General features: G+C 49.8%; 1 protein-coding gene and 1 long non-coding RNA gene across 2 annotated transcripts in view; both read left to right on the plus strand.

Moving 5' to 3' along the window:
• KY (kyphoscoliosis peptidase) overlaps positions 1 to 6,139 on the plus strand; it is a 44,149-nt gene extending 38,010 nt beyond the window's left edge. Inside the window, exons 10-11 of the mRNA XM_042903057.1 lie at positions 1,058 to 1,248; positions 4,968 to 6,139. Coding sequence (XP_042758991.1) covers positions 1,058 to 1,248; positions 4,968 to 5,863 — 1,087 coding nt within the window. The 3' untranslated portion in view covers positions 5,864 to 6,139. The remainder of the gene's footprint in view (positions 1 to 1,057; positions 1,249 to 4,967) is intronic.
• A 4,575-nt stretch (positions 6,140 to 10,714) lies between these two features.
• LOC122229916 lies at positions 10,715 to 19,297 on the plus strand. The gene is made up of 3 exons (XR_006207183.1): positions 10,715 to 10,941; positions 17,030 to 17,140; positions 19,036 to 19,297. It is a non-coding gene; the product is annotated as an uncharacterized LOC122229916 (long non-coding RNA).
• The last annotated feature ends 697 nt before the right edge of the window (positions 19,298 to 19,994 follow it).

Here is a 19,994-nt window from a genome sequence, read left to right on the forward strand (position 1 = left end):
TCACCTCACCCTCCACCGGCAAAAGTCCCTCCTCTGGCTCCCGGTAGCACCCTCCACCCAAGTTCTAAAAGCCCAGCATTTGCCCACAGGCCATATGGGAGACGAAAGGCGGGGCTGAGAAGCTTCTTTAGCAGTCTGTAGATTCCCTTCAGGCCTTTGGCCCATTGAGGCCTTTGGCCCATTGACCGTATTACAGCTCTCACTGGGATGCCAGAATTCTCTTCCTGGTGTCTGCTACCACCAGACACCAGGGTTCCTCCTCCTCCTCCTCTCTGGGCTGAATGCAGCCACATCATATCTGTGCGGAAGGGGTTATGGCTTGTAGGAAGGGGTGCTGTGGGTGCACAGAGTCACCGCGAGACACGGTGGGGCAGGGTGGCAGGGTGCAGGGCGCTGGAGCATGTCTGTTCTCCAAGGCTTTGACCAACTGTGGTTTTAACCTAAGGCCGTGACATTCATCCTGGATCATAAATGAGAGCACTGTCTCTGATTTTTGCAGTTTAAATCTCTACAGTTCTGCACACAACCAAATATAAGCTAAGAGTGAAGCATCCCCATCTCAGATGAACCTCCCAATTCTTCTCTTGATCCCTATCACTAACCTCTAGAGAGCCATGTCTCATTGGCCCCAGGGACCAGAGGAGGGCTGCCCACCCAAGACCTTCCCTGCCTGCCGGCCCTCTGCCCCACTAGCTGCACCTGATCCATTGGTTATGCCTTTGCTCCCTCAAATCTCTGTTTGGCTTTGAGACTAGCAGGAGCCCATTCCCCACCTAGACAGCCCCAATGGACTATGGCCTTCTCTTAAAAGGGGCCTCAGATCCTGCCATGGCTCCTATTTCTGGAAGCAGCCACTGAGGGGCCATCTGCAGTGCTCGTGTTAAGACTGGAGATAGTGGCCCTTCCACTGGGTTGTTGGCAGGACCCCTACTGTGGATGCACTAGGCAAAAGAAGGCCCAAGAGATCCCCTTGCGAGCCCCCGCCTCCTTCTCCACAGAGCTGAGGCCTATCACCCCACATGGCTACTGACCAGCTTCACCCTCCCCCAACCTCTAGCTACAATGAATTCTACTTCCTCACCCATCCTGCACTGTTCATCGAGGACCATTTCCCAGACAACAAGAACTGGCAACTGCTCAAACCTCCTCAATCTCTGAAGCAGTTTGAGAACAACATGTACCACAAGAGTGAATTCTACAACAAAGGGATGCTGAGTGCCCACCCAGAGACTTCGGTGATCAAAACAGGTAAGCCCAAAGCAGGTGGCCAGTGAGGTAGCAGCAGGGACAGAGCAGCCTGCTCTGTACCTCAAGGCATCCGGGCCCCCAGGGGACTTCCCTGCCAGGGCCTGTGAGCTTGCTGTAAGCTGTATGTATGTGCAGGTGCTACTAAGGCAGCCAAGGCCATCAGGGTATCAGGGCAGGACGCAGCCATAGGTCACATTTGCAGGGACAGATGCCTGAGCACACCTATGCATCCTTGCGTAGGAAGTCCTTGGGTTTCCCTAGCCCCTGAGGGCCACACTCACATCCCAACCTGTCAGCAAGTCAGGACTGAAGGGTCCGTAGCTAGGTGAGTCTCTCCCAGTGCCCACAGCAGGGAAAGGACTGCCTCAGGCCTGGCTGTACCCACCTCCCAGTTCAGGTCCTCGACAGAAGCTCACTAGCCTGCTCTGTTGTTCCGACCTCCTGGAAAAGAGGACGTGTTGGCCCAGCCAAGCTGGGATCTGTGTATCAGTGGTCTAACCGGCTAGTGGGGGAGCAATGGGGGTCTCCCGGGACAGAGAACTGGGGGAGGTTTTGTTACGGGGAGTGGCTGCTGAGCGGGGTCTTAGGAGCTGGAAGAGAGCAGGCATCACAGTACACAGGGACAGACATGCACTAGCAGGACACAGCAAGCCCTCCAGCACCCCTAGGCTAGGGCTGGCTCCAGAGGAACAGCCTGGCTTCCTCGGCGCCCTTCCCTCTCTAGCCCAAATGCCCCTTGGCTCTGCTTCCCTCCTGGAGGCAGAGTCCAGCCTTTCCCAGCCAACTTCCCTGGGAGTAGGCAGTGCAGGACACCCAGCTGAGCTGTCCCATGGCTGACCTGGACTGACCTTTGCTCCCCGGATCCCCACAGCGGCCTCGGGCACCCAGCCTGGTGTGTTTGTGCGCTCTGAGGTTTACAGGGGCCACCTGTATGTTGAGGGGAGGGGAGGCCACAGAACTGTGGTCACAAGCCTCACAGGGCTGACTCCAGAGGACTTTGTCTTATGTGTGTTCAAGGCCCTCGTGCCTGGTCTGGGGCTGGGAACATAACCTGGACACACTACAGGGCCCAGCACAACCCTGTCAATGCACCTGCCCCCACCCAGCCACCCACCCACCACACACTTTAGCAAAGGACTGCTGGTCAGCACCATCTCTGCTGCATGGGGCCTGGGAAGGCCTGAGCTCACACTGGCTGTTAGCACAGAGAGGTCTGTGCGCGGGTCTGTGGGTGAGCCCCACCCCACACTGCACAGTGATCGGGGTGCAGGGAGCACAGGTGTCCCCACGCAGCTTCCAACTGATTTGTCCCTTCCACCTCACAATGGTTGCCGTAACCAGTCTGCTGAGCTCTGGGCTACTTTTTTAAAACTACAAATACCTGGAGGCTCCTGCTGTTAAAATAACAGCATGAGGTTGCTGTCTTTGAGAATGCATTTCGGTGCTTATATCTGATGGGGAGCCTGGTCGGTCTGTTGTGGCCCATGGAACCACAGGGAAGAATGGACCAGGCTACAGCAACATCAAATTAATAGTGTAGTAGAACTTGCCTTTACAAGAGACACAGAACTGTAAACACTGGGTTTCTTAATATACAGTAATCTCAAATTTGATTCCATATTCATGATGCATATTTAAAGAATTTTTCTTTGTTGGAGCTAGTTTTGTTAAGAGTGGGGACGGGAAGAAAGCAGAAGAGGGAAACAGGTGGGCAAAAGCAGGGAAGGAAGAGGACACAGGATGTAGGGGGTGGAATACCACTGAGACGGATGAGGGGAAGTGGAGGGAAAAGGGATGCAGGGGTGGGTCACAGGCTCCTGCAGAGTCCCTGAAGTCACCAGCCCTTATTTCAAGTCTTCCAGCCATTCAGCTCACCTTTGCCTAGAATCTGCTGGGCCAGGCACCCTGGTCCTTTCCCTGGACAGTCAGGAAAGGAGGCAGGAGTGCAGTTCCCCACAGCCCCACCCCTGCAGGGAAGACAGACATTGCAGAGAACTAATTCATTGCACTGGTGCTAAGTTTCCTGAAGGAGATGCGGAGCTACAAGAGAGGCTTCCTGGGAGCTCAACGTCACTTGAGGGCTTGGAAAAAGGCTTTTTTTTTTTTTTTTTTTTTTTTTTTTGCATTCTTTGCAGTCAGACATTATACTAAGGTCTTACCTGGTTTGGAGGAAAGCAGTGGAGGGAAGAAGACTGTGAAGGCTACTGGATGTGAGGAGGTGTGCCCTGAAGGATGTGAGAGAATGCCCTGTGGTCCCCAAAAGGAGGGTCCTGACTCAGGCCAGGCAGGAGGGACAGGTCTCTCACTGGTCTCCAGTTTGATGGTGACCCACACAAGTGAGCCCAAGAGTGACCAGGTATTTTCCTCGGGGTCCTCGGGCAGCCATGTGGAGGTGCTGGTTGGCACTCCACATCAGACATGAATTCCACAGGATCTCACAGCCAACTCTCATGCAAGATGGAACAGACTGGGTCCGTGAGCAGTTGAAGGCTGAGACAGCTTCTGCCCACTGAATTGGCTTAGAAGAGGAAGCAAAGAGAGAGTAGAGATTCAACCAAGAGAAAGAAAGTAGACAAAGAAAATAGCACCAAAGCACAAAACACTCCACAATTGATATACCAGAAAGGAAAGGGATGGCAGCAAAGATGGGGCGGTGGTCAGCGGGCTGGGAAGAGGGCTAGGCTAGAGAGCATGGTGGGTGAAAGGGGAGAAGAGCACTGCCAGGAGGGCATGCCAGCAGCCCAGACTCTAGGAGTAAGTGACTGAAGTCTTTGGAGAGTGGGGTCAGGGGCCAGAAGAGAGTTACATGGGTGGAGGGGAACTGCAGTGGGGGAATGGGTTGGCAGTGGAAGGTAGGGAAAGGTTTCTGCATGGAGGAAGGTGGGTGAGGCTCTGAAAGGAGCCACCGCCCCTCCCCATGGTCCCGTGAGGCAGGGAGAACCACGTAGGGGAATGCTCACGGGCTATAAAGCCAGAGAACTGGCCACCTGTCCCTGAAAAAGTGACGAGGACAGAGGAAGACAAAACTGGAAGGCACAGGGAGAGGCAGAAGGTGGGTGGATGCAAAAGGCCCTCCCCTTCACCTTTGACCTTTCCAGAGACACACCGAGCCACTTCCCTGTGGGAGGCCTGGGTGGGGGCTCCAGGAGCTAGGAGGCAGCCCCACCCCTTGAGCGCAGCCTTCGGTGGTGAACCATTCCAGCCAGGTTTTAAGGTCCTGCGTTCACCTGAGAGCTGCTGACACTGTAAAGAACAGATGCCAGGAGGGGGAGGTGTGAGTCAAGACTCGAGACTGGAAGGAGACAAAGGGTGCTCTCCAACTGGTCATGGACCCTCTCCCCTGCTCCAAGAACCAGACTAAGCCTCCATGCAACTTTCATCTAATGTGAATCACCTGGGCGGGGCAAGCACATCCAGCCGGGGCAGATTTTCTTTGGAGACCCTCAGCTTTCAGCTCACTCTAAGAGAACCACCCGCAGCTCGGCGGGGAGCCCTTCCAGCGGTGTGCCGCAGCTGGCTCACATCGTGGTCGGTGACATCACTTCGATTGCTTAAAATCCATCGTGCTGAAAGTATTTACACCATGGAAGTGGGCAGCCACTAGAAATTAGGGCTTCCCCCACCCCCACCCCTCGCCCAGAGAGCCAGCTGCTAAACATTTACCAGCAAATCAGCACATACTGGGCCCATCCCACCTGACCCTGGTTCTCTCTCCACAGTGAACGGGAAGGCCACCGTCACCGTTGAGAGCTGCGCCCCCACGCTCTTCATGTTTATGCTCAATGGCAAGCAGGAGCATGGGCTGCTGAGCCTCAGGAAGAACGGGATGAAGCTGGACATATACCCTCCAACCGTGGGCACCCACAAGCTGCAGATCTTTGCCAAAGGCAAGTCTGACATCTACAGCTCGGTGCTGGAGTACACGCTCAAGTGCAACTACGTGGACATCGGCGTCCGGCTGCCAGCTGAGCTGCACCAGCCCGTGGGCCCCAGCTGGTTCTCAGAGCAGATGGGCATCATGAAGCCCTCCCACCCCGACCCCATCATCCACACCAGCGACGGGCGCTGCTCTGTCAGCTTCGGCGTGGAGGAGAGCACCAGCGTCCTGGCTTCCCTGCACGGGGACGAAGGCCCCATCACCGAGGAGACGCAGCGGCGCTACATCTTCCAGATGCAGCGGGAGAAGCGGGCAGAGCTCAAAGTCCAGTTGCCCCAGGCCGGCAAGTTTGCCCTCAAGATCTTTGTCAAGAAGAGGCTGGAGCCGGGCAACTATGTCTTCGTCTTCAATTATCTCCTGTGCTGCACCAACACCAAGGTGAACTGGCCCATGTTCCCCGAGAGCTTTGGCAACTGGGGGCAGGACAATGAGCTGCTGGAGCCTCTGTCGGGCGTGCTTCCTGCCAACCGGAACGTCCCGTTCAAACTGAAGCTACATGGCATCGCCAAAGCCCTGGTGAAGGGGCAGGACACGTGGCCCCTGACCCTGAATCAGGAGGGCTACTGGGAGGGCAGCTGCAACACGGCTGGCTGCCAGGAAGTCTATGTCATGGTGCTGGAGAATGCCAACCACAACTTCTACTCCTACATCCTGAAATACAAAGTGAACGCCCAGTGAGGGCCGGCACCCCGGCCACACCCTCCCAGAGGGCCGAGGCCACACTTGCCCAGGGAGGGCCCAACGGGAAGTGCAGAGAGCCCTGGACACCAAGTCTGCATGAAATCACTTCTAGGCCTCTGACCCAGTCTCTCCGCTCTGCCGCGGGAGCTGTGACGCTTCTGTTCTGATGGCTGCACTCGGTTGTGGCGGTGGCCGAGGGGACTGAGGCAAAGGCCCTTTAGAAGAAAAAGGTGCTATGTAAATCCAAGGTATTGTAAACTGTACACCACTGCCCAGATGCCCCCTTCTCGTGTTAATGCTGTTGTTGTTTTTATAGGGCTGATGTGGGAAAGCAGGGACATGGCTCAGGCAGAAAGCTTTTCACATGATGGTGAGAGAGTTCTCCTCTGTGCCCAAGAGGGACCTGATCTGCAAGGCTGAGTTATTCTGAATCACAGAGCCCCTTGCAGGCAGCATCAGTGTTTCTCACCAATTCCTGGACCCCCGGGAGGGTTGCACTGCTGTTTTTTTCCCAGACCTGACCGTCTTCAGCATTCCTGCTGCCTCTCGCTCCTCAAGAGCCTTAGAAAAAAGAAGGTGTGAAGAGGGAGCTGGCCGGCCCACGATGGGCTGGAGGCTCCACAATCCCTGTGCATACCTGTGATGTGGCAACAGAAAAGTTACAAGGGGACTCCCGGTACCCACCCTTGGGTGTCGGGGGTAGAGGGCCCAGGGGTGAAAGATGCCACATTAGCCCTGCCACCTGAGTCTAAGGGTGAGAGACCTCCTACTCTGTGCTCCCAGAGGAATCTGAGGGTCAGTTCAGTTTAGTTAGTTGGTGGCCCTCCAGGCCCTCTCAGAGCCTGACCGCAGGCCCTGGCCTGCAGCTTTCATAAGAAGCCACAAGAGGCTGCTAGAGCCTTGAGGGGGCCTTGTTGGTAACCCTAAACAAAGACCTGGGCAGGGAGGCCAGGCAGGAAGTAGTGCAAATACCGTAGTGCCAAGCAGACTCATGTAAAAACAGGATTATGCCGGCCCCCAGTGGTCCCTACCAGCAAAGCCTGGCTGGGGTTGGGTGGGGGGACCTCCACCTGCTCTGAGAGCAGTTTCTGTGCTCGTCCATATTCCAGCTCCCTTCCTTCCTTTCTCTGACACGAGAGACCCTGGGGTCCTGCCTTCCACACTTGCTCAGCCCTGGGAGCCTCAGCTGCCCACCAGCCCTCAGCAGCACCTCAGGCCGGTGTTGCCATGGCAACAACCAAGAGGCTGGCTCCTGCAAGGGCAGCGCGAGAGGGAGGGATGGAGAGGCCTTGCGTGGTCACTACAACACCATCCTGGCTCCTGGAGGCCCTGCAGGTGCTCCCTGCCTCCTGGCCTCTCAGCTCTGTGGCCCCTGCCTAACCCAGCACCCCCACCCTGAGAGCTGGCACTGGCCAGCACTGCCCCCACCCCCCACCATTCTAAATGTCCTCAGGCTCAGCCACAGCCAGGGCCAGCCCGATGCTTGTGCCTTCATCCGCACATTTGTGTCTTCAGCAAATGTTCACGGGGCACTTAATATGCACCAGGCACTGTGCTAGATGCTGGGGTTACGGGCAGGACCAAGGGGCCCCTGCCCCTGCCATCTCAGAGCTCAGGGTGAGCAGCAGCAGCCTCCCCTGCACAGGCCTGTCTAAAGCTCCATCCCAACACTTCAGGCCATCATCTCCCTGAAGATCCCCGCTGCCACCCAGCTTGGACCTGGCCCACGGCCACGTTACAGGGAAGCCCGTCCCCTACCAGGCTGGGGGTCCTGGAAATGAAGGGAGTACACCACGAGGGTCTGAGCTCTGCCCTGGCCTATGTCCAGTCCTCTGGCAGGCTCCGCCACCCAGGCATTTGGCACTGCATCACTCATGCCTGGAAAATGCACAAAGGCCCCAGAGGCGGAACTGCTATGCACTAGGACAGGAAAACAAGGGGAGTTTTTACACCCTGAAAACAGCCTCTTTTCACACCTTTGATTTTATGGGCTGAAAGAAATGTGCTGTGTTTTGTCAAAATAGTAAGTGCCTTCTGTGATTCATGTCACTCACTGGACCCAGAGCCATGGCTAGTCCTGATGAGAACGGCATGTATCTTTTTTAAAATAATATAATTAATACCTTCTGGAGCATGCAGAGAATGCCACCCAGCAAAACAGGAGCTGCCCCAGGAACCAAGACAAGGCCCAGCCTCTCAAAGTGTCTGCAGAGCAACCACGTGCCCCCCCACCTTTGTAAAGACAGCTGTAGGCACAGTAAAAAATCACCTGTATTTCTTTCCACTGAAGTAAAAATACATGAAATGAAATCCAATCTTCATGAATTTTTATACGCATGCTGCTCAGGGTAGAATTCGGGGTTGCATTTTGAAATCTTTTATTCAAATCCCCATCTTTGTCTCCTGGCGGTGGGGTCCCAGCGCCTGGTGGAATGACACGGGCGCTCCCTGGTGCCCAATGTGTGGAGCTGCCGGTGAGGAAAACTGTGAGGCTGAGTCTATCACCAGGGTTTTTACGCAGAATCTGAAATATGCTGCTGAGATGTTTGTGTTAAATCCACTGGGTGCTTTCTCGTGGAATCTCGCCGCTTCCTTGTGTGCACACGGAGCACATCTTTGCTACGTACAAGCTGTGAGGTGAGCTTGGGGACTGCCTGGCAGGGTGATAAGACTCGGAATATAATATTGGGGAGTGGTTTGCCCGGAAATCACAACGTGAAATGCAAACCCTGGATATGGGACTAGAAGGGACAGCTTTCACCGCACTCATTACTTTGCCAGTGAAGGATTGAAACTGATCAATCTCAGAGCTTTGGCTGGCACGTCCTAGGGTGGCAGACCTCAGGCCACAGGCAGAAGGGTCCAGAAGGCTGGGGAGGGTCGGGCAGTGGGAGGCAAATGGGCTACAACCACAACTGCAATTACCTTCTTTTCGCTGGTTTCAGAAACGCCAGCAGCACAGCTGGACTCCCGTTTCAATCTGATTATGATCATTGTGAGTTCCCCATATGCTACACTGTCCCACCAAGACAAACTCCTCACAGCCTGCTGAGACTAAAAGGAAATAAATAGATTAACTGAAGCATGAAGGATTTAGGCTAGACATAAAGAACTACTTCCTGTTTTTAAGCAGGAGAGACAAGTTGCCAAGAAAGTTTGTGAAATCCTCTTCTCAAAGGACTTGAAAAGTTTTCCCAGTGGTCTGGGTTTTAGATGCCATGCTAACTGGAAGGACTAAATTCTCTCTAAACCAGTGAATCCTTGAAATACACTAAGTGGCCCGCAGCAAACACAAGGTGAGCGAGGCTGCTGCATCCTTTGCTGTTAGCAGTGTGTTCAAAGGGGGTGTGCGTCTGTGTCCCACATCAGTTTATCTGGGGTCTATCATTTCTTTTCATTTGGAATAAGTAGCTGGAAATCTTAAGAGGTGATTACTTTTCATAACGTGTGTGTTGAGTTGTGGGGGCCAGTGGCTGTTGCGTATGCTTTCCCCACATTGTTGCTGGTGTTGTTTTTCAATAAAATTTATATTCATTTTTATCCAACAATGTAATTATCGATCTGTTCTTATCACTGCTCTCACAAGGGGGTAAATAGGAAAAAACACTTTCATGTTCAAAGGGAGCCCAGGCGGGGGCGGGGGCGGGGGGGTGGGGTGGAAATCAATGTCCCATCGGTGAGGTGCAAATGCAATGTCAGGCAAATAGCTATTTCACGTTAAAGAAAACATAATTGGGTTAGCTCCAGCCCCTCTCTGGCTCACATGCCTTTGAAGAACATGAAGGCAGTGTTTCTTTCACTGAATCTTGTTTAACTTGAAAATTTTAAAGTCAATCCTAATTTCTGTTATCAGGAGGAGAAAAAAAAGTACCCAAAATGCCTACCAGCCTGCTTGTTTTGTTGTTTTCACTATATATATTTCTTGATTTTCATATCCATACAGAAACTTCCAGTAGGTTACCTAAACAGACTATTCATAAATTAGACATTTAGGGAAATAGAGAAAATGAAAATGTAGACCTCTGAAAAGCTGCCGTAACCATGGAGACCATCCTCGTAGCTGTAGTGTGAAGGACAAAAAGAACTTGTGTTCCCAAACCTGGCCTCGTCGTGTCCCTCCCTGCTAGATCCACAAACATGAGCCCCAGCACACTTCTCCCAAGGAAGAAGGCCCACGGACGGGTAGGGCCATGTCTTTAATAGCATATGAAGGGGAAGTTAGAAGAAAGTCTCCCACATTAATAGGAGGAGGAACTCTTAAATTACTAGAACAGTCTGGAAATGCCAACCCCGAGGCTGGAATGGATGACCTCTAACGTCCCTTCCAGTCCGGAGAGTTTGTGATGCTGTGTCTCTGTGAACAAATGCTGGCAGGTGGTAGACCTGAGATTGTCAGTTTCGGAACATCTGAAGGGCCCTGCTGTGTTAAGAGCCTGCCCTGCAGCCCCCAGCAGACTGCGCTGCCAGCTCCTCTCTTGCCTGAGGGCATGGGGCTGGAGAAAACCCAGCAGCGGGACCAAAGGGAAAGCAACAGCGCCTGACAGGATGCTGCTTCTCTCTGATTTTGCAAGCAGAACGAAAGAAAACTAAAAGTCAGGGAGCAATTGGGATGCTCTCCCTTGGATGTCCCGCAGGCATCCCCAAGTCAAAAGATACTGAAGTCACTTTTCTCCCCCAAATTACCTCCAACTCCTCCTGGGTCCCCAACACAGTAAATACATCCCCACCCCCCAGGTACCTAAGTCAGACTTATGATGGTCACTAGTGACTCCTTCATTCCCCTCAATGATGAAATCTCGTCCATTGTGACCCACTCTCCCACCCCCACATCCACTGCACTCCCACAGCTTTGCCCTAATTCAGGCCTTTGCCATCTCTCAGCCATGCTGTGGTGATTGCTTTCCATGATGACCCGAGGCCCCCCCCCCACCACCTGATCCATGACTCCCCATGTTTCCTCTTGTAAGAACACCAGGACTATTGGTGTATTAAGCCAAGGTTTCCTTGAAAGCCTCCCAGAAGAACTTCACCATCTCAGGAGAAAGCATAATTTGTGTCAGGTGCAGGTAGAAAAGGTAGGTGTTCAAACAAAAACTGGTTTTAACAGAGGGGCAGAAACTCCTCCTTTTTCTGGACTCTGAAGAGGCCAGGTGCTGAGGTCTTCACTCCTGGGCAGTACTGTGGAGGATGGCTCATAGCACCACAGCCAAATGGGGATGTGTGACCGTAAGTGGTGGAGCCTAGCCCGAAGGTTAGCAAGCTACACTTTGTAAATCAGATTATCCATATCCTGTGGCTCATAGATTTCCTTGTTCTCCTCCTGGAACCAACAACAGTATCGAGCGTATGTTCAAATTTACCCCTTGGATTCCCTGGCAAGCAGTTTCTGAGACAGAGTTAGGAATGCACACAGGGTATCAGAGGGTAATACCTGCAAAAGATAAAAATGGAGGAAGCAGGATCAGGCAGGGAGAACTTCAGGCAGTGGTCCAAGTCTCAGACAACACAACAGAAGAGTCCCTTGTTGTGCAGAAACGGCCAGGCCAGACCCTAGTCTGCTCAGTCACTGGCTGGGGGCTGCTCAGAAAGAGCTCGGCCTCAGTTCAAAAGCGAAGGCAGACATATGATTTCTGATCCAGCATGTAAGAAGCTTCGAAGCCATCACTCCCTCCTAACAGGTAAAAAGCTGACAAACTGAAAAATCAACGGCCCTTCTTATGTCTGTAGGACAAGTGAGGTCACGTCACAAGGTAAACTGGAGAGACTGACAGGTGGTACAGAGAATCAGAACCCACCAGAGCAGAAACCTCCATGGGAAGCATGGTCTGGGTGGGACAACCTGAATTGTAATTGACAAATTGCTGGGGCTCCATGTGGACAACTTTGAGAGTTGAAAACTCTCCAGGGACCCAATCATCAGGGCCCCCATATTTTTTTGAGTTTGATCTCCCAGATCTCCACTGGGTCCCACCAGGCATATCAGAGAAAAATCCCCTCCTGTATCTGGAGTGAGAGAATGGACCCCATCCACAGGCAGAAAATCAGTAAAGACATAGTAGAACTCAACACCACCCACAAACTACTGGATATAATTGACACCGATAGACTACTTCACCCAACAATAGCATATTACACCTTATTTCCAAGCTCACATGGAATATTCACCAAGAGAGACCACATTCTGGGCCATAAAGCACACCTCAACCAATTTAAAAGAACAGAAATCATGTGCTGTCTGCTCTCAGACCACAGTGGAATTAAACTGGACATCATTAACAGAAAGATAACTGGAAAACTTCAATTTTTTTTCAGATTAAACAACACACTTCTAAATAGCTAATGGGTCAAAGAAGAAATCTCCAGGGAAATTTTAAAATATTTTGAACTACATGACAATGAAAACAAAACTTTTCAAAACTTGAGAAATGCGGCAAAAGCTCTTTTTAGTAGGAAATTTAGAGCATTGAAGGCACATATTAGAAAAGAAAAAAACTCTTAAAATCAATTTACATTAGCTTCCACATTAGGAAACTAGAAAAACAAGAGCAACAGAAGCAGAAGAAAGGAAATAATTTTAAAAGAACGAAAATCAATAAATGGAAAACAAGAAATCAACAGAGAAAATCAGCAAAGTCAAAAGCTTGGTTCTTTGCAAAGATCAATAATATCTATAATCATCTAGCCAGGCTAGCTAAGAAAAAAGGATACAATTACCAATATCAGAAGTGGAAGAGGGAGTATCACTACAGATCCCATGCACATTAAAAGTATAATAAAGGAATACCATGAATAACTCTAGGCCCACAAATTTGATAGCTTAGGCTAGCAAATGGTCCAGTTCCTTGCAAGACACAATCTTCCAAAATTCACAAGAAGAAATAAGTGATCTGAATAGGCCTATAATCTATTAAAGAAATTGAGTCAATAATCAATAACCCTCTACAAAGAAAGCTCCATGGCCAGATATAGGTGCACTGGCGAATTCTACCAAACATTTAAGAAAGAGGGTATACCAATTTATTACAATCTCTTTCAGAAGATAGAAGCAGAGGGCTTACTTCCTAACTCATCTGAGGCCAGCATTATCATAAGACCAAAACCAAAGACGTTATAAGAAAACAACACATTAATATCTCTCATCAACACAGATATAAAAAATCTTCCCCCCAAATCAGCAACTTGAAGCCAACAATGTCTAAAAGCTAAGGCCGACACTGAAGATGCTGCCAACTGGAAGCTCTAAACTATCTGATACAATACACGCCTTGCAGATAATCAGCAAGTTCTCTCTTGAAGGGAAATCTGAGCAGCACCCCTCTGTGTCTGCCACGGAGGATTCAGATAAGAACGGGTGGAGGTTCTAGGAGGGGGGCAGAAGATTCCAAAGCCATCTGGGATCCAGCGATCATTGGTGAAATGCCACCAAAGGGTTTGTCAAAGGGGCGGGCTCTATGTCTGGCTGTCTCTGCCCAGGAGGAATGCATTCCCCAAGAGCCACCTTCAAGGTGCTGTGGACCAATTTGATAGAAGGCAGCTTCTTCCTTCCCTCTCCTCCTTGGCCTCCTGGATCCTGTCAACCAGGACAACCTCAACACTAAAGCCAGAAGGATCTGCTCATATTATACTCTTACTTAAAACCTGCTGACGACTCCCCATTGTCTAAGGGATAAGATTCAGTTCCCCATTGTCTTATTCTGTTCTGGCTCCTATAATGGATACCACAGATTGGGTGGCTAATCAACAACAGAAATTCATTGCTTATGGGCACCTGGGTGGTTCAACTGGTTGAGCATCTGACTTTGGCTCAGGTCATGATCTCGCAGTTCAGGAATTTGAGCCTCACATCAGGCTAGCTGCTGACAGTGCAGAGCCCACTTCGGATCCTATGTCCCCACCTCTCTCTGCCCCTCTCCGCTCTCTCTCTCTCTCTCTCTCTCTGTCTCTCTTAAAAAAAAAAAAAAAAAAAAAAAAAAAACACAATCCAAATTCATTGCTTACAGTTCTGGAGGAAATCTGAGATCAACTCATTCACAGATTTGGTGTTTGGTGAGAACACACTTCCTGATGGTTCTCTTCTCCTCGTGTCCTCACATGGTAGAAGGGGCAAGGGAGCTCTCTGGAGTCTCTTTATAAGGACACTAATACCATTCATGAGGGTTCCACCCTTATGACCCAATCACCTTCCAAAGGCCTCATCTTGAAACACTATCATCTTGGGGATTTGGTCTCAACCATGAATTTGGGGGAGGGGTACAAACATTCAATCTATAGCACGCACTCTGGCTTCACAATGTTTTCTCTACTTTAGCTAGAGATTCCATGAGATGCTTCTTGCAAAAATTAACTACACAACACCAGGCAGGCCATGGACCCTCATACCACCATGTTTTGTTTTGTTTTTTAAGAGAGAGAGAGGGCACAAATGGGGGAGAGGGGCAGAGGGAGAGAGAGAGAGAGAGAGAGAGAGAGAGAGAGAGAGAATCTTAAGCAGGCTCCAGGCTCAGTGGGCAGGCGTGATCCCACAACTCTGGGATCATGACCTGAGCCGAAATCAAGAGTCAGATGCTCAACCGACTGAGCCACCCAGGCACTGCACGCCCGCCCCCCTCCCCCATACTTTTTACACATGCTGTTCTTTCTCACTGGAAATCCCCTCCCTCCCCCTCTCTCTGGAGAAGCCCTGCCTGGTCTTCAGGGATCCAAACCAACCCCAGATCTTTTGTCAGCCCTTCCTTAGCCTTCCCACTAACCAATCTCATGTGGAATTATCTGCCCACCTTCCCTGTTCCACTTAGCACTTTGTCAGCTCATCTGTTAACCAGGTACTTTCTACATGATTTATGTGATTGTGGGGGTTGTTGGAGGTTCCACACACTTAGTCATGAATTGTTTGAACACAGATACTTTGGTTTTTCTCCATGGCACAAAATAGTGGTTTGATAAATGCTGGGCAAGTGTTTCATTGGGAAAACAGAGAGGAAAGATGAAGACAGGACCAGCAAAGTAACGTAACTCAGCAGTCCAGTAACCAATTCACTGACATTTGTTGAAATGTTTCCAATTCACCAAGACTGGCCCCATGCCTTTTGCCCAGCTCTGGACACCACAGCCTGAACTTGAGGAGAATCTAAGATGCTCTCAGGGAGGGCCACACCCCAGGAAGGGCTGGGAACCTGAGGCAGGGGAGATACTGGAATGACCACCCTAGGGATGGTGGGGGAGGTAGTTCATGGTGGTCTTTAAAGAAGTGGGTGAACTTTTTACCAAGACCAGCAGCCCACACTTACTTCTGAGGCTCTAAAGAGAACACATGCATATTCCACAGAATAGGACTCAAACAAAGGGCATCAGCTTGACAAGAGAAAAATGGTCACCCTGTGTGTGAATGTGGGTGGCAGGGGGTGGTCAGAACTCTTTGTCCATGAATAGCTTCATGGAATTGCCTTTCCTCTCCCTAATTATGGATCCTGGCCCAGATTTCCCCTTCCAGGACCCTATTTAAAGGAGATTCTATAGCCTAAGCTCAGTGCTTCTGTTTAGTAGCACATAAATATAGCTCAAGGCATCTGCAGCCCTCCCCACACCAATCCCAACAGAGCAAACTAGCCCACTAACAACCAGTCAGCTGCCCAACCGTAGGTCCAAGGATGGTCTGGAGGCCTCCCAATGCCTCTGGGCTCCAGGGAGATGCCACCCAACATACCCACTTGGAGCTCACAAGTGCACGCAGGTATACACCACCCCAGGAAGAAGGAGCCCAGGCTGGACGTTCCTGCTGTTTCATCTCATGTCATGATTAAATGACACCTGCATTTGGAATAAATGATCAGTAAGTTTCTGAAGTAAACATCAATTTGTCATTTCAAAAGAGAATTCCTAGATCACTGGATTTATTTCCAGGGCTGTTGACCAAAAAGGCTGTTGAGTTACAACATCCAGAGCAGTCATTTCCCTCTTTTTCTCAACTGAGTACAAAATACATGCCCAGCAGCAAGTTTCTCTGCCTTGTGGGAAATGTATGTTTACAGGAAGACAGAAACTGCCACCAGCCGGGAGCACTCACACTGTTTGCCACCAGGAAGCCATCAGGGCACCAGATCGATCAGAGGAGTACCCTTCTTCTCAAGGAACACATGGCCCTCAGCTTGCGCTGAGATTGCTTTGTTTCCATCAGGAGGGATGGCTGACTGCCTCTCTGACACAAGGAATCAGACATCACTGCACCCCGGCTGTGCAGGGACGGAGGCCGTGGCGCCCTGCCCCGGGTGGCAGACAGGACTGTGGAGATGCTTGGGGCATGAGGGCACAGGAGCAGCCACAGCCCTGAACAGCCAAGAACAATTGGGCCACATGATTAATGAAGTACAGATGTAAGGGCCCCGGCAGCTCCCACATGGACAAAGAATGGTGACAGGGGAAAACGGGGGGATGTTTATTTAAATCGAAACAACTGCAGGATTACAAATTGCTCCCTGAACACTGGCTGCTGTATGTGTATGTACGTGAAACCAAGGGGATGGGAAAGTTAACATTTATTATACTACAAAATTAGGTGTAGCCAAGACGCCTGAGGCATTTAGAGGCTGTCCCCTCCCCTGCCCATATCCTTTGTGATGGTTCCGCCCTTGGGACTTGGGCAAACGTGGGCACCATGAACCCTCTGGCCTCCATTTCTTCAGCAGCGGATCTTCTTCCCCACCTCCCAGGAGAAACACAGTGAAGAGAACACGTTAACCTGATTGCGGGAGGAAATACACTCTGTCAGTAAAAGCTTCACTTGAAATTTTTAAAGCTCAGCAAGAGTGTTAAAAGTCCATTTTAAAAAGAAGAGAATGGGCCTCTTTCTGGAAAGATGTCCTCTTAGCTGCTGGTCCCGTTTGACTGAAAGCTGTCTTGCGCCATCAGGAGCCATTAATGTATGATCGAAGCCATGGTTTCTTTCTGTAAATATTGGTTCAACTTGGGGAAGCTCTGCAGCTAGCTGAACATCCCTTCTCACTGAGCTCTGGCCGGCCCAAGGCCAGGGAAGGCCTGTAGCTCAGACCCTGTCTGCCAACGTCAGGCTGGCATAACAGGAACGCAACCCCCTGGGTCCCGTCTTAGCTCGGCCACTTCCCTCTGCTTTCGGCAAGTTACTGATCCTCCCTGTCTTGGTTTCCTCAGCGGTGAACTAGGGATAATCAAAGCGCTCAGCATGCAAGTTTCTTATGGGGACTGAATGAGGTAACATGAATACAGTGAACAGAAGAGCCCCTGACACATAGTTCCTGCTTGGTGAGTGTCAGCTGTCATCACTGCCACACCATGGGTGTCCTCAGCATTATGAGGATGATATTAAAGGGCCATGTGTTGTTCCCAGTGCAGTGTTGAATCCAAACGTCCCAGGCTCCTCCTGAAATCCTAGTCATCACTGATTCTAGCCTCTAAGAGCAGAAATCCTGTCTCCACCACTTGGCCACCTACCTCTCCTAGAATCTTCCAGAGACCAGGAGCTCATCTGTCCATGAAACAGCTATTCCCTTCCTAAACAGCTCTGTTAAAAGACCTTCCCTCTAGGTAACTGCCTTAAATTCAAGCAGTTGAGCCAATCCACCCCCTGGTCCATGAACATACCTAGAATTTTCCAAGATCACTAGATGACAGGCATCCTGAGCCACCGGTACAAAACCCAGCTCATCCAGGGTTTCTGGGAGTTGGCTGGAACAGCTGTAATCTACCTAGACAAGGAAGGAGAGTCCAAAGACAGGTAAAGAAAAGGAAAATCTCCCACTCAAGAGAGCCTGCCAGTGCATCTGAAACCACATGAAGAAAAGTAATGGTTAGAAAATATATACGATTTGCATACTGTATGGTGAGACCACCCCAAGCCCTTATCCCACATAATGCCCCTGGCTGCCTGCCTTATACCCTCCAAACATTTCTTCTTTGAGAAAACTAACCAATCCAAGGTCTCCAGTGACAGGACCAGGACCCTATTAGACCTCTAGGGATTCCTCTAGGATCCCTCCCCATGCGTGCACACACACACACACACACACACACACACACACACACACATGCAGGTATTCATATGCACATACACACACATATACACACACATGCATGCACACACACACGCAACTCACACACAGAGTTTGCAAATGGCATCTATGGTGGTTTTACTTTATTTTTTTACTATTTTATTTTATATTATTTTTTGAGAGAGTGAGGTACATTCGAGGAGCAGAGGAGAGAATCTTAAGCAGGCTCCATGCCCAGTGTGGAGCCTAATGTGGGGCTCAGTCTCATGCCCCTGAGATCATGACCTGAGCTGAAATCAAGAGTCAGATGCTCAACTGACTTAGCCACCCAGGTGCCCCTGTGGTGGTTTTAAAATACTTTTACAGATTCGTTGGTACTCCTCCCTTCCTAAGGTAGAGCCTAATCTGCATCCCCTTAAGTGGGAGCTACACTTAGTGACTCTCTTCTAACAATTAGAATGTGACAGAAATAACAGTGTGTGATGTTCAAGATTACGACATATAAGGCATTACCACTTCCTCCTGTAAGCCAAGAACAGTGTGCACTGGGACCAGGAAGCTCCTACAGAAAGGGAAGACAAGGGGGGTACTCAGGAGGATGGTAATGGACAAATCTGGGGAACAGCTGCATGACAATGAGGATGGACACGGTCTAGAAAGGAAGAGGGCAGACCAGTCCAGGAGGCATATCACAGGAAAAAATAAAATGGGACCACTAAATTAGTTACCCGAGGTACTGGGGCTATTTTACAGTGACATTGAGGAGTTTGCAGGACTATTTGGTGAAAGCTATGATGAAAACAAAGCAAATACTAATTTCATGAAGAAATATTGTACAAAAAAGTCATATTAATCATGGTATATATTATATGTGGGTATTTACAGGGTCATAATATGTAAAGGTCAAGTACTGATTTGCATTAGACACTGTGTTTGGATATCTCCTGCCATTCTAGCCCTGCCCATCTTTTCCATCTTCCAATTTTGAGGCTGAGGTAGGAAATTCTTCCTTTCTCTCAGTAGTAATGTTTAGTAGATTTTGTGTTCAGTAATGTCTTTTGTTAGATATATTTTTAGGTATTTACAGGTGTATTTTCATGATGTGGTAAATGGCATAAATTTTAAAGTACATTTTCTAATTGTTTCTAGCATATGGACATACAGATTATACTACATGAAGTCATGCTGTGCATTCTTTGTGGGTGAGCAAAAATATAGCTATAACAAATACAAAAATATAGTTGTGAGATGTTAACACCATCACTAGGACAGCACTTGCTTCTTGGAGACAGAAGAAAGGCATGGAATTAGACCAAAACTAAGACATTTTCAGTAGTCTTTTATTCTATGTAATTTTGAAGAATGTATGTTGAAATGTTGGCATTCATTAAATTCAGGGGCAAAGAAATCATCCGTGCCACCATTAAAAAAAATAATAATCTTTGCCTAAACCAGGGTCTCAAAGATTTTGTTTTCTTCTACAAGTTTTATGGTTTTAGCTCTTTTTTTTATTGTTTTAAAAGTTTATTTATATTTGAGAGAGAGACAGAATGCAACTGGAGGAGGAGCAGAGAGAGAGGGAGACAGGATCTGAAGCAGCCTCCAGGCTCCAGGCTGTCAGCACAGAGCCCGACATGGGGCTTAAGCTCACAAGCCAAGCCATGAGATCATGACCTGAGCCGAAGTCGGATGCTTAACTGACTGAGCCACCCAGGTGCTCCTGGTTTAACTCTTAAAGAAGTCCACTCTATTGCAAGATGAGCCCCATTCTCCATTGAGGATGGAACACATGGCGGGCAGCCACCTTCTGTGGCATCAGTTTCCCCGGGAGCCCTGCAGGCAAGAAAGATGACCCTTCCTCCTGCTGCCTTGCTACCCCCTGAGGGGCCTTGCCAGGGATAATGGAGCCTGGTACCAGGTCATCCTTATCACCCCAATACTGGTGTGGGCAGAGGTTGAAAACTACTGCTCAGCATGCAGTATTTAAAAAAAAAAAAAAAAGTTAATCAGTGCCAACATTTAAAAATCAGGAAAATCACACCGAAATCTGGCCAGCATTTCTCCAGAAACCTGTGAGCATCTGCATTGCAATGCAGCCCCCACCCCTC

Source organism: Panthera leo, chromosome C2 (genome assembly GCF_018350215.1).
Source record: "Panthera leo isolate Ple1 chromosome C2, P.leo_Ple1_pat1.1, whole genome shotgun sequence".
Lineage (NCBI taxonomy): Eukaryota > Metazoa > Chordata > Mammalia > Carnivora > Felidae > Panthera > Panthera leo.